Source organism: Gopherus evgoodei, chromosome 3, assembly GCF_007399415.2.
Source record: "Gopherus evgoodei ecotype Sinaloan lineage chromosome 3, rGopEvg1_v1.p, whole genome shotgun sequence".
NCBI lineage: Eukaryota > Metazoa > Chordata > Testudines > Testudinidae > Gopherus > Gopherus evgoodei.
In genome coordinates this window covers 109,035,714-109,049,651 of record NC_044324.1, presented here as the reverse complement: position 1 = coordinate 109,049,651, position 13,938 = coordinate 109,035,714, and the positions used below count along the sequence as shown (strand labels likewise).

At 39.2% G+C, this 13,938-nt stretch overlaps 1 protein-coding gene across 1 annotated transcript in view; it reads right to left on the bottom strand.

Annotated features, from left to right (window-relative positions):
• Positions 1-13,938, bottom strand: part of LAMA2 (laminin subunit alpha 2) — a 377,975-nt gene that overhangs the window by 168,604 nt on the left and 195,433 nt on the right. The window contains exons 20-22 of the mRNA XM_030558337.1: positions 8,440-8,651; positions 3,576-3,682; positions 2,257-2,520 (exon numbers count right to left, since the gene is read on the bottom strand). Coding sequence (XP_030414197.1) covers positions 2,257-2,520; positions 3,576-3,682; positions 8,440-8,651 — 583 coding nt within the window. The remainder of the gene's footprint in view (positions 1-2,256; positions 2,521-3,575; positions 3,683-8,439; positions 8,652-13,938) is intronic.

Below are 13,938 nucleotides of genomic sequence, written 5' to 3'. Positions count from 1 at the left end.
TGAGCCTTTTGTTTCTCTTTTTATTCTTTTATTTTTTCTGCATTAACCACTATGGGGCCTTCCAAAATCAAAACCTGAAGACAAATATTCTGCAAAAGTTGAATATCAGTGGTTATAACACTAAGTAGCTTCCCCCCTTAACCCAATCTGTATAAGATGAAAATACTTGTGAAGAAAGGAAGATAAGGCTTTAATATATATCACTCTGGACAGATCTATACTGAGCTTTTGGCTGATAGGTTAAATTGCTGACACTGAATCAGCTGAACAGAAGTTCTATGGCAGCACAAAATTATTTGTATTAAAATGATGAGTTCAATTTTTACGTTAGGTATATATTTACTGTGAATATCACAGGAAAAACAAATTTTGCATATAGTGATTTTGTCATTAAAGTGCACGAGGCTGTAGAGGAGGAGTATTTTTGTTTAGCTGAGTTGATTTTCAGAGAATGTTAAACTCCAGAACACTGTGGATTTCATGTTACGGCACAACATTTAAGGAAAAATCCAGGTAGCTAGCTTGCTAATTCTCAGTGAGATAGTGAAAAATTAGATATAAAATAATTAAAACTATTAGTTAATATAATTTCACATTGACATTAAATTATGGAGAAAGAAGAAAAAATGTATTACTGTGTAACCTAGATTGATAGGGTTAGATCCTCAGCTGGTGTAAATCAGTGTACGTTGGTTGAAGTCAATGAAGTTACAGCACAGGAGGATCTGACTTTTTGAGGCAAACTCTGTAACCCTCTGCTGTGTGTGAAACTCCATTGTCTTCAATGAAATACCATGCAAGCAACTAAGGCCTGCGTACTGAAATCTGATCCAGGAAGGAGGAATCTTCAGATTCCACACTGCCACAGGGATTACCGACATGGATCAGATTGCTGGAACAGGGCATCGGTCAACTGGAAGAATCATGTGAAAACTAACGAAGGATCATACATATAACGAGTAATTATCCAAATTTTCATTTCCAAATTCTATAGTGATATGCTACACTGGTATGTACCTTACCATGATGAAACATAACAGGTTCAATTAAATCTACAGACCATCTTTACAGATTTCTTTCATAAGAGGAAGAAATAGAATTCAAAAGAAGAAATGTGAATATGCAAAATCTCAGGACAGACATTCAGATTAATGCAGCAAAGTAAGCATAACCCAGCATGCAGCTCAGCTGTCAATGAAAAGTTTGATAAGATCTAATAAATTCTATTTATCAGGGTGAAAAACAGTAAAATCGGCTCACAGGCTAGAACTGCACAGCGTGAAGGAAGGAAAGAAGGATCACCAGCATACTGTCTTTTCTACAGTGATGAGTTCTGCAGAGTGAAAGGCATTCTGATAAGTCATGCAGTCCCCCCCAGATTAATCTTCAATAAACTCTATTTATATATTGAAAATAAGACTCTATTTTATAAGAATCAAATTTAACAGGAAGCAAATTTCTCACTTCCAAGGTCCTGGATGAAAAAAAAAAAGTAGCGTGCTGAATCTTTCTGAATATACTATTATGTTTTGTCCTTATGATGGATGTTTGTGTGTGTGTAATATATGTGCAAATAGTATGTGTGTATATGGTCTGGGGTAACAAAATTATATCCTAAACACTTCCATTTAGGAACAGGGCATTCTAAGTACACCAGCTTCAAAAAAGGCTGCTTTGACTAGACATGAAGAATAACAGGACTCTCCTGATAATTGTTTTCAGTTTGGGAAATAGATTCCTCAAATAAGCACTTTAGCCAATAAAAGAAGTCAGTCCAAGGAGCTAGCTCAAAATCTATTACATATGATGTTCTAGAATTCCTACATATGTTCATCATCATCAGGGTTGATCCTTTTCTTGGACTAAACTTCTTGGTATCTGGAATCAGTAAAGATATAGGGTGAAATCCTGCCCAGATAAAGTCAGTGGTAACACTCCCATTGACTTCAGTGGGGCCAGGATTTCACCCATAATTTCTGTGTGTGTCACTATTGTTTATGTTATCTCGAGACTTATTTTGGTATTTATGGTTTTGCCTATATTGTGCATTGGGCTAGGTTCAATCCTGAAAGAGTGTAAATATTTTAGAAGTCTGCATTTGTACCATGTCATATTCCTAAACCTATGGCTTCTTGATAAACTGTTAATTTAGCATAACACAGAATGGGTGTAAAAACCTCCAACCACAATTTGGAGTCCTCATGCACAAACAAATGCTGAAATCCAGCCCATGCATCACACAGGTTTTCTGATTACCAAAGCGACAGGCCTGTAAGCACCCCGGGGGCACCCGCTGGTACCATTGAAGCCCCATCTCTGAGAAGGGACTTGGATTTGCTGAGTGGCCCGTGGATTTTCTTTCCGTTTATACATCTGTCTGCTGAGCTCACAGCGTTTACCCATGAATCCTGATTTGCAGATGCATCTCCCCGACATATCACAGCGCAGTGACATGGATCTTAAAGGACTGCAGCCACAGGGTATGCAGAATTGCTTTTCTGGGGCCCACAAATAGTTGGGCTTTAGGAGTGAAAGGCAAAAGATAGTTAGCCAACAAAGGCAGAGAAGTGATATGGAAAGATGTTGACAAAAAAGTGCAGCATTAAACAAAGATTAGCTCTGCATCTACAATCTGATAATGTACTTATGAAACAAAATACACAAAACGTTGCATTTCATAATGGGAACTAAAATATAAACTCTATGGTTAGTATTAACTAGCTTTAATTATTGTACGTGCGTACTGAACAGCAAAGGACAAATTCTGCCCTCTGTTACACCTGGTAAGTTCCACTGATATCAGTGGGGCCCCCTTGACTAAAACCTTTGACTAATGTTGAAAATTGAAGTGGGGCATTTATGGAGGCCTTGATCCAGAAATCTACTTGAATAAGTACACAGCTAAGTGTGGAAATAATCCATTCCATATCCATAGAATTCCTTCTGTGCTTTAAATGAGGCACCTGCTTAGGTGTTTTAACAGAGAGGGGCCAAAGCCAGGAGTACTCACTCAGCAGTCTGTGGAGCTACAATATCTATGAAGCATTTCCTAGTGGTCTGAAGAACAAACACTGAAAATCAAGGATTTGGGGACTGGGCTGTTGGGTGGGTCCATAAAAACAACTGTCTTTTGCAGTGTTTTCCATTTTTGAATTAATGCACCAAGACAAAAGGCAGTTTTGCCATGAAAATCTTCATGCCATGAAAATCTTCACAATGCATAAAGCACAAAATTAAATGCAAAGATGATAAGCATTTGCTTTTTTGCAAATCTCTTTTGAGGCAGTAATTTTTTCCTCAGGGATCTCATATGTATTACCTTTTTCATATACATTAAGTATTGATATATAATTTTCAGGTGACTTAGAATAAAAAGGTATACATGTTCATTACACAGAAAGTGGCATATTTATTTAGTGCTGAATTTTCCTCCAGAAAACTCCCTGAATACACACTGATTTAACTTTTGTTTTTCTTTGCCTGGAACAATCCATCATATTTTTTAAGTGAAAAAGCACTTAGTCATGTCAAACAGTGGAGAAGAGTTACATGAAATCCCAGTTCTGAATACTCACCTTACACTCATCACAGCGACGCCCCACAACATTGGGCTTGCACTCACACTGCCCTGTCTGAGAGTTGCAGATCTCTGAGAATGAGCCATTGATGTTGCACTGACACGCTACAGGGAAACAGAGTTGTCACAATGCACTTTGTGAGGACATGAAATGCATAACAAGAGAGAGATTACACTCCAATTCCCTAACCGTTTTTTTAAGCCAAGCATTTAGAGTATTAGACTTATAACTGGCAAGGTCCTATGAAGTACTGATCACCTTAGACTCTCATTGAAGATAAAGGCGATTCAGGGTACTCAGCACATTATAGAATCAAACCCTATGTTAGGATTAGTGCACCTCTAACTGTACATTACAAAACTATATGCACACTGAGGAATTTTGCTTCCAGATAAACCAAATCATTTGCATGTCACCAGAATCCAAAAATAGAAGGAGAGCATATTATTATGCACATGTTCATCTATAATCAAGGGTCTGAAACTTTTACTTCCTACTCTATAGATTATATGTTCAAAATCTCATGGAAAGCCGAGGAATGAGGAAAAGAGCAGCCTGTCCACTGTACCAAATCTTCATATCAGCAGGATGGTGGATGAGTAGCAATGGGAAGGTACAGGGTTGAGGTTTAGAGAGTAGCTTGTTGTAATGCCCAAAGATAAAACTGGAGATCATATGCTTCCATGCCTCCATCTCAGCAATAGGCAATGTAACTCAGGTAGGCCCCCTGCTGCCATTGCCTGGCCCCCATCCAACCCACTTCCAATCCTTCTTTGAAAGAGCTATGCAAAGGAGTTACTGCTTCTTAAGGCAGTATACTTTTGGATGCATTACATCCTAAGTTCTGATGCCCTGAGAGAGGAAGAACTTGATGCACAGTGAGGTTATTGTACCAACTCCTCCTCCCACTCCCTTTGATCATGCCTCTCAGTCACACAGATCAGAGAATATGATGGTGAGGAATGTGACCATATAGACACATTTCACATCCCCCTTCCCCTCCATGAATAACCATTTGTCTCCCTTCTTCCCCAGGAGAGGAGTGCGTATAGTCCTATACTTTTTATAGTGTAAATTCCCTCTGCTTATCAGGTCCCTGCTCCAGTATCTTTTGCCCCTGCCAGCTTCCCTGAATGCCTATGTCTGGTCCTTTTCTCAACCCACCTTGACAGTTTCATTTTAAGAAACACTTGTATTCCCAACAGTACACATTGTGATCACTATTAAAAAGTTAGCATCTCACGTACCACCACATGGCATTTCAGATACTGCAGTTGTTCCTAGTCTATGTATGGGGAAATACTGCAGTAGTCTCACGTGACTGTGTCAGATCTGCAGATAAATGCTAGCTCTTATACAGAATGGTATTTTCTGATTTTTTTTGATGTGCTATGTGATGATTGTCACTTCATAACAAAAGACTGCGGATTTTATAACTTGTGAGGCTATTCATTGTCCCATTTTCCTAGGTCTTTAAATAAGCACTTCACATACTGGAATAAATACATACATAAATTAAAAACTGTACTATCCTAATGTCTTTTTTGTAACAAGCAAAGCTTGTTCATGTCTTCAGAATGTTTTAATCTACTTACATTTTGGGATATATTTAATATAATACAAATACTTAAAACCCCTTCTCCTGTAGATTATATCACTTGTCCCCACTTTTCCCTGATTTTTTTCTCTAGGTGCATCTTTGGCCCACTTCCCTCACCTTTGGATCCACCATTCCTCCTTATTGCCTCTCAGATTGTTTACTTTTTAAAAGTATCTACATTCCAAAAATGATACATAATGATTATTATTACATATCTGCTTCAAAATGGCTTTCTAATTCTGAGGTCAACAGTGTAAGATGATACATTTGTAAACCTCCCTTCTTAAAAGCATAACACAGGTTGTCAGCATGTAATATATATATATAGTAAGTCTATTGAGGGCTTCATTGGATTTTTGTATGTCACACTTTTCCAAATATGGTATCTCAAGAATTTAAGACAGAAATTAGACTTTTTATACAAATCAGGTTACGTTATTAATATCATCATACTCAAAATCCCACACAGAGTCGTCCTACTTTGACTACAGATGAGCTCTTGAGAAGGAGTGTAATACAGTGGTCAGGGCAGAAGTTGGAAGTCAAGACTCTGGTTGTTTTTCCCAGCTCTGCCACTGGGTAGGAGTAGGAGTAGGAGTAGCATGTATTTAGTAGTCTCCTCTGCTAAATTACAGATCCACGCAATAAACTGTATTTCTCTCACTTACACACTGCTCACTGATTCACCTCCACAGTTATTATCCAAACCTCTGAGCAACTTCAAAAAGTTGCCATTTAATAAAATAGCCTGTCAGGTAAATGTTTTATTCTTTCCAGCAAATATGGAAATTTCCCCCTAAATTACATTGGTCATATCATATACACAAACACTCATCTATCTTTATCTACAGTATGGTACACACACATACACATCATTATGCAATTGTTCTCATCTCATCCAACTGTGATATTACCAGGATAATTGCTAGCTGTTTTCTCTGCCAGATTGTGCTGTTTCATACTACCATCACTAAAAACCAACCCAGAAGAATCAAATCAAACAGGCTTAGGACATTTGTTCAATATTCTTAGATTTGAATTTTTTTTTTAAATACACTATGAAATTCAGAAACGCTGTGATAATATACAGCTGGGCCATCATTTGAAATGACTAATGCAAATGACAATAGAATTCTACTTAAGAAAGAGCAGGAAACATTTCAAACAATAATCTCAGAGCAAAATTCATGCTTTGCAGTACTCTTGGATTTCGCTCTTTGATAAAAAGTGAAAATTGAAAACAACCTAGTAAAGTCATAGTCCCTCTGATATTGTAGCTGCAGGGCAAACTTCATGGAATGCTGCTAAAGAAATATAAAATCTTATGCAAAAAGAAAATCCACATGAAAAATGGAGAGAAAATAAAGGCAAGCTAACTGTGAACACAAGGATATGAATACATTGAAAGCTCTACTGTCATCATAACTACCAAAGCAACGATTGTAATTATGCGCTAAAATGTTTTTATAATACTTTTTATTTTTTATTATATGTTTTCATCATACTCCAGATACCTCCCCTTTGCAGCTGCCACTGTTGCAGAAATGTTCAAAGCTTCAGCCATGTCAATGTCTGAAGGAGGGTGAGGCAGTACTGGGAGCTGTGACTGCACCTGTAGTTTGATTTGTGAAATGCACTGTTTTTTATGTGGCATTGTATACTTAAAGTCTTAAATCATGTGACATCAAACCCATGAATTATTAACCAGTTCTGAGACCACTTGTGAATGTTGAATTTTAGCACTGTCTAGGTGTAGAATATTTGGGAAACCCTTTTGTTAGTCATGTCACTGCTTTGTGCCTCAGTTTCCCCATCTATAAAATCAGGAGAATGATACTGACCATATTTGCAAAGCACTTTGAGATCTAATGAGAAAAAGTGCTACATAGAAGCTAGATATTAGCATTATAATTTTGCATATACATACTGTGTATAGAGATTGGTATGCATACATATCCAACCATATCTTTAGCTATATACACACACAAAATATTTGTATGCATCCATACGGCTTATGGACACACATGTATATCCACACAATGGAAAAACTTGATAACTTGTCAATAACAATGCTTTGAAATCCTTCATAAAAGTCAAGCTATACACAAAGAACAAAATGCCTTACAATAATTAATTCAACCCCTGATGGAGAGAAGTATTATAATTGTACACCAATTAAATATATTGCTAAATAAAGACCAACATTGTCAAAAGAGGCCTCTCATTTGGGGTACAGGCAGTCCTTGGACTTGCGACACAATTGGTTCCTGAAAATAGCATCGTAAATCGAAATGTAGTAATTCAGAACCGCAATCCTCGCCATTGTGGGACCAAGTGTAGTAAAGTCGAAACCAAGTGATGTAAGTTGAATCAGGGTGTCAATTCAGAAGCATCGTAAGTGCCATTCATCATAAGCCAAACATCATAAACTCGAGGACTCCCTGTACTTTCATTTTGGGATGTCCAACTTGAAATACAAGTGGTTTGATATTCAGGGGTAATGACCACAATCTTAATTTAATTCAAAGGGAGTTGGTGGTGCGCAGAACATATGGGAAAGAGTCCTTAGAGCTGGGGTCCCAAACTAAGGCACTTAAATTTTACAGACCACTTTTGAAACTGTGTGTCTAAATGACTTTCCCACGATCAAACTACAAGTAAGTATCAGATAAAACTACGAAACACAGTAGTAGTAGTGATGACCCAAAGTTTCATATTCTAGTCAAATGCTCTAGAAACTGCAACCTATGCAGCATACTGCAGTAAAACAATTGCCTGATTCTCTTCTAACTTACACTAGTTTTACACTGATGGAACTAAATAGGCCTCTGTGCCCTTCTGATTTATCCCAGTGAAAGAGGGGAATCAAGTCCTAAATGAAGTAAAATGTCCAACTAGTGGGCCTGAAAAACACATGGTCTTAATAGTAAATGGCAGTTGTGTTTACCGATTACTGTATCTCTTAAAACACGATTTTAAAAATGTAGTCCCTGCTGCAATACCAAACACACAGATTTATACTCATCACTGTTCACGTGTAGCAGGATGCTTTTCAACAATTTCTACTTTCTATATACTCACTGAAATCTCTCCTTCCATATACATAGATATAGATATATAGCATCATTTTTACTTATATAAATATATAGAATCACTCCCATGTATGCCTCCCCCTCACACACACATATCTCAGATACTCATTAGTTATGTGGATATGGAATATATCAGTTCTGTCAGGAGCAGCCAGAGTTCAGGACTTACATTGACAATTCTTTGGATCAAGAGCATCTCCAAAATATCCATCAGCGCACCTTTCACAGTATTGACCTGTTATACCAGGTTTACATATCAGGCAAGCTCCAGATAAGCTGTCACAGCTGCCAGGAATGGAAAAGTCAAGGTTGTCATTACACTGGCAGGGCCGGCATGATCCTCCTGGTATTAAAGGTTGTCCAAAATAGCCGTCTGCGCACCTAAGACAAGAGATACTATCAATCAAGGTACTTACATAGTCCTGTTAGGAGAAATGTTTACAGTTTTGTTGTCTCACTAATCACTAAGGATGGTTTGATTTGCTTTCAAGTATTTGTTTTCTTTTAAGTGCCTTAAAAAAACAGCACTGTAGATACAGAATCAGCTGAAATCCTGCCAGCTCTGCTAGTAATTGGATTTCAGTGGGGGTGGGGGAATCTTGTCACTGGCACTGAAGATGAGACAAAAGCATAATAAGAAATCTATCTATTACTCCAGAGGAATTCAGGTCCATGCTGGAAAGCCTTTGTACAGCACATCATGTGCAGCTATCCAAGTAGGCTGCTTTTCTGTATGCACTAATCAGGAAGACTGACAATTCCCCACCCCCACCTCAATCCGTAGCCATAAAATCTTTTTTGGGAAACAAGTTCACCTGATAATAGAGCAGCAAATGTATTTGTTTTCCTAATAAAATAAAATAAAACAAAGCAATAAACACCAAATCTGCTACATGGAACAATTTGTTTAATGTTAGAGGGATGTATGTCTGTCACACAGAGGTCATACAGAATGAACTCAGTAACGCAGGAAGCATGTAGCTGTAGCTAAGTAAGATATCCTGCACATTGAAAATTTCAAATTAGGGATGTTAAAAAAGTCACCTATTTTTCAATTGACCTATCAGTTGCTTTCTATAGGTACCGTGTAAAACATTACTGAATCCGAATGAACATTACTGCATGTTTTGAAAGTGTATCTTTACCGTTGCAGCCCATTTTCTATTTATATTCAGGTCTGCTCTCCCTTTCCATTGCATTTGCTCACACTTCATAGTAAGACCAACTTGTATAGGGAGAAGAAAAAGGAGAAATGTAAAAATCTCCTAGTTCAGGCTAATATTGTTGTTCATGTCATCTTATAAGAATTCAGACTAACATAAAGGAACGATAAAGCTCTACTACTTGCCATGTTATTTAAGCCAGTGTCTCCAACTAGCGGACAGCTCCATCTCATCACATACTGGGCAGGATACATGAGCAAGGATCTTGTGCATCATGCCTGGATATATCCATATATCTCCACTACACTTTCCCTCTCAGAGCTTCAGGGACAACTTCACTCATTTCCTTCAAATTCACCCTTTCTTTGCACTCAGCACATCCCACCAAGGTTTCTAGAGGGATCCTAACACTTTTATTGTAATACTGTCTTATGAAATGGTTATTAGTTTCAATACTAACAGAGCTCATAAAGTGCTGGATGATTGAGACTGGAGAGCAAATTCTATCTGGATCTGATCAAATATCTATCTGTAGCAGGATGCTATACAATTTAAATATAATTTTTCCTATTCCCATCATATCTCAAATTGAAAACTATTACAGTCTATATTATGTAAGCCTTACTCACACGAACAGTCCAGAAGGGACTATCTGTATAGGTCAGTGGTGGGCAACCTGCGGCCCAGGGGCTGCATGTGGCCAGTCAGGGTAATACATGCATATATTATCTTGAACCATGAATACATTTTGAAAGTAGGGGGAAGCCTAGGGCAGTGGTTACCAACCAGGAATCCAGGGGCCCCTGGGGGGCCATGAGCAGATTTCAGTGGGACCTCCAACCGTAGCCAGTGTTAGACTTGCTGGGGCCCAGGGCAGAAAGCCGAAGCCCCATCACAAGGGGCTGAAGCCCGGGGCCCTGAGCCCTGCCACCCGGGGCTGAAGCCAAAGCCTAAACAACTTAGCTTCACAGGGGCCCTGTGGCATGGGGCACCAAGCAATTGCTCTGCTTGCTACTCCTTAATGCCGGTCCTGGCTTTTATAAGCAGAAAACCAGTCGTTGTGGCACAGGTGGGCCATGGAGTTTTTTATGGTATATGGTGGGGGGGAGCTCAGAAAGAAAAAGGTTGAGAACCCCTGAACTAGGGTATCTTCTGCACAGAACTAAGGTGTTTTCCCCCTCCCCAACAGTTGCAGGTGACCATTAAAATAATCCACTTTCACTAATCCTGTATGTGCTTTCTTTAAAACACCTCCACTTTAGCTATTCTCCTCTGAATCAGTGTGCTATGTGCCTTTGTGAAGGCTCATGTAAATGAAGAGCAAAACTTTGTGTGAGATGGAAAGTAAACTTCCTGCATTAAGGGGAAAAAAATCTTATAAAATGCTGATTAATGACTAAGAGCTTTATGGATAGAGTGAGAGAAAGAATTGTTGTAATACTCTTTCAGCATTTTTCTTCTTTCCATTCCACTCACTTTTCTGCACTCTCCACTTAATATGTATCCTGTGACTGACATCAAGACCAAAATGCTAGTGTACCAAGCTTGCGTCCTCAGCACTCTCATGTATGGTGAGGAAATTTGGACAACTTATGCTCATCAGGAGAAAAGGTTGAACAGTTTCCACCTACGCTGTTTACACCGCATACTCAACACCAAATGGTAAGATGATGTCACCACCGCAGAGGTTTTCAAGGGGCAAATTTACCAACTGTGACAGCCCTGCTCAAGCAAAGACGATTGCGTTGGCTGGGCCATCTGAGTAGGTTGGAAGATGGATGTATATCCAAGGACATGTTACAGGCAGCTATCAGAGGGAACAAGAAGAACAGGATGTCCCAATCTTCGCTATAAAGACACATGCAAGAGAGATATGAAGGAATTTGGAACTGATCCTGATCAATGGGAAATCTTGGCATGTGATTGTCATCAACATACAGCTAAGGGTAGCATAAAATCCCTCTTTTACCTGTAAAGGGTTAAGAAGTTCAGATAACTTGGGGGCACCTGACCAAAAGGACCAATAAGGAGAGAAGATACTTTCAAATTTGTGGGGAAAGGTTTTTTGTCTGTGTCTCTTGGAGCCAGCCAGGAAACAGGGCAGGGGAAAATACATATCCTTAGCTATATCTGAACTAAATATCTAGTTTTGTAGAAATAGTAAGTAATAGCCTAAAAGAAATGTGTTAGATTACCTTTTGTTTTAGCTTGTGAATGTCCCTGTGCTAAGAGGAAGGTTTATCCCTGTTTTTGTGACTTTAAAGTTTTGCCTAGAGGGGAAATCAACATACAGCTAAGGCTAGCATAAAATCCCTCTTTTACCTGTAAAGGGTTAAGAAGTTCAGATAATTTGGGGGCACCTGACCAAAAGGACCAATAAGGGGAGAAGATACTTTCAAATTTGTGGGGGAAGGTTTTTTGTCTGTGTCTCTTGGAGCCAGCCAGGAAACAGGGCAGGGGAAAATACATATCCTTAGCTATATCTGAACTAAATATCTAGTTTTGTAGAAATAGTAAGTAATAGCCTAAAAGAAATGTGTTAGATTACCTTTTGTTTTAGCTTGTGAATGTCCCTGTGCTAAGAGGAAGGTTTATTCCTGTTTTTGTGACTTTAAAGTTTTGCCTAGAGGGGAAATCCTCCGTGTTTTTGAGTCTTTTGTTATTCTGTAAAGTACTTAACATCCTGATTTTACAGAGGTGATTCTTTTACTTTTTCTTTAATTAAAATGCTTCTTTTAAGAACTCAATTGATTTTTCATTATTCTTAAGTTCCAAGGGTTTGGGTCTGTGTTCACCTGTACCAATTGGTGAGGATAATATTCTCAAGTCTCCCCAGGAAAAGGGATGTAGGAGCTTGGGGGGATATTTGGGAAAGGTTGGGCTCCAAGTGGCCCTCCTTAAATGTTTGGTTAAATCACTTGGTGGTGGCAGCAATACCAAGGCAAGGAATTTGTGCCTTGGGGAAGTTTTAACCTAAGCTGGTAAAAATAAGCTCAGGGGTTTTTTCATGTGGGTTCCCACATCTGTACCCCAGAGTTCAGAGTAGGGAAGGAACTCTGACAGTGATCGTAACAAGTGGCGCCATCATCTCCATCAGGGTATCAAAGTCCATGACAGGAGCTGGCTCCTACAGCCTGAGGAGAAAAGAGCCCATGGGAAGCAAGTAGCTCTCAACTAAGATACATACATTTGCAATAACTGCCAAAGATCATGCAAATTTCAAAATGGCTTATTCAGTCACAAGACATTGCAAACTATCTACATCATAGGCTGCAATTCCCACCGTCTCTCGCAGACGAAAGGATGCCAACACAACCACAAAGTCACTGGCATCCTCTGTATCTATCTGGCACATATAGCCAGTGGTAGCTGCAGCCCTAGGCAATCTGGAAAATATATAACTCCTGCTCTCACCGCCTGCAGGTTGCGCTCACACAAGGAGCCACAGAACACCAGATTTTGCTTCTCATATAAAGAGGCCTGCTCATGGATTTTGGTACTACTCAACACTAGAGAAACATGCAGAATCAAACTCATGCTAAATCTTTTACTACTCCAGTTGCTTGGTTATTGCCTCTTCGAACTATATGGTTAAGCTTGACCTAAGTAGCAATTATTAACTAATTTCTGACCAATAGAAAAATTACTTTGATCCAAGAACCCCTATAAACTGTTAAAAATTGTTTAGGTTGCAAAGCTAAAGTTAGGAAAATACTAGATTCATGGTTGCCTGTGCAACCTTAATTTGGTTCCCTTGTGCTTTCAACCTATTTACTCAATAAAGCAATGGTGCCATGGGAAAAATAGCATGTGATCATGTGATTAACCATCATAATGAATATGCACAGAATGGCTAAATCCTAACTTTTGAGTGCCTGGCTTTGCAACCTAAACAACATTCTTTTAACATAGATGTGGGTTCTTTTGTTTTTGTATTTTTAAAAGAACAAAGGTAAAAAATACATTCTATTTTGTATCGCTATGGTAATCCCCCCCATCAAACATCATCATCAGGGTTTGATCCCTGAGCAGTCAGCATTGTTGCAGAGATTGCTACTGCTTGAGCCTTTGTTAGCTGGCAGCAAGAAAAAGCTGTTATCACAGAGAAGGAACAGGCTGCTGGCACTATGTGCTTGGTCCAGGAGGTGGTCTGGGGGAGCCCAGCCCTTCTTTCTCTTCCTCGATTTGTGAGATCGGAGGCTCCTTCTCCATGTGATGCTCCCAGAGGGGAGGATGGATGGCTGAAACTACGTGCTGGGTGCAGAGAGTTATGGGGAAAATCGACTTGGCTTTCTTTTGTCTCCCTCCCCCAAAAGTCAGGGAAGCTCCTGCTCTATGTCATGCCCCCAGAGTGGAGTAGGTGAATTGTGACTTGGGCCATGTATTGGGTTGAGATGGGTTATGGGACATCTTGGCTTGGCTTTCTCTCGCCCCTCTGAGAGTTGGGAGAGCTCCAGCCCTATACCCTTGAGGAAGGAGAAAATGGAAGTCTGGGGAAGAAGGAT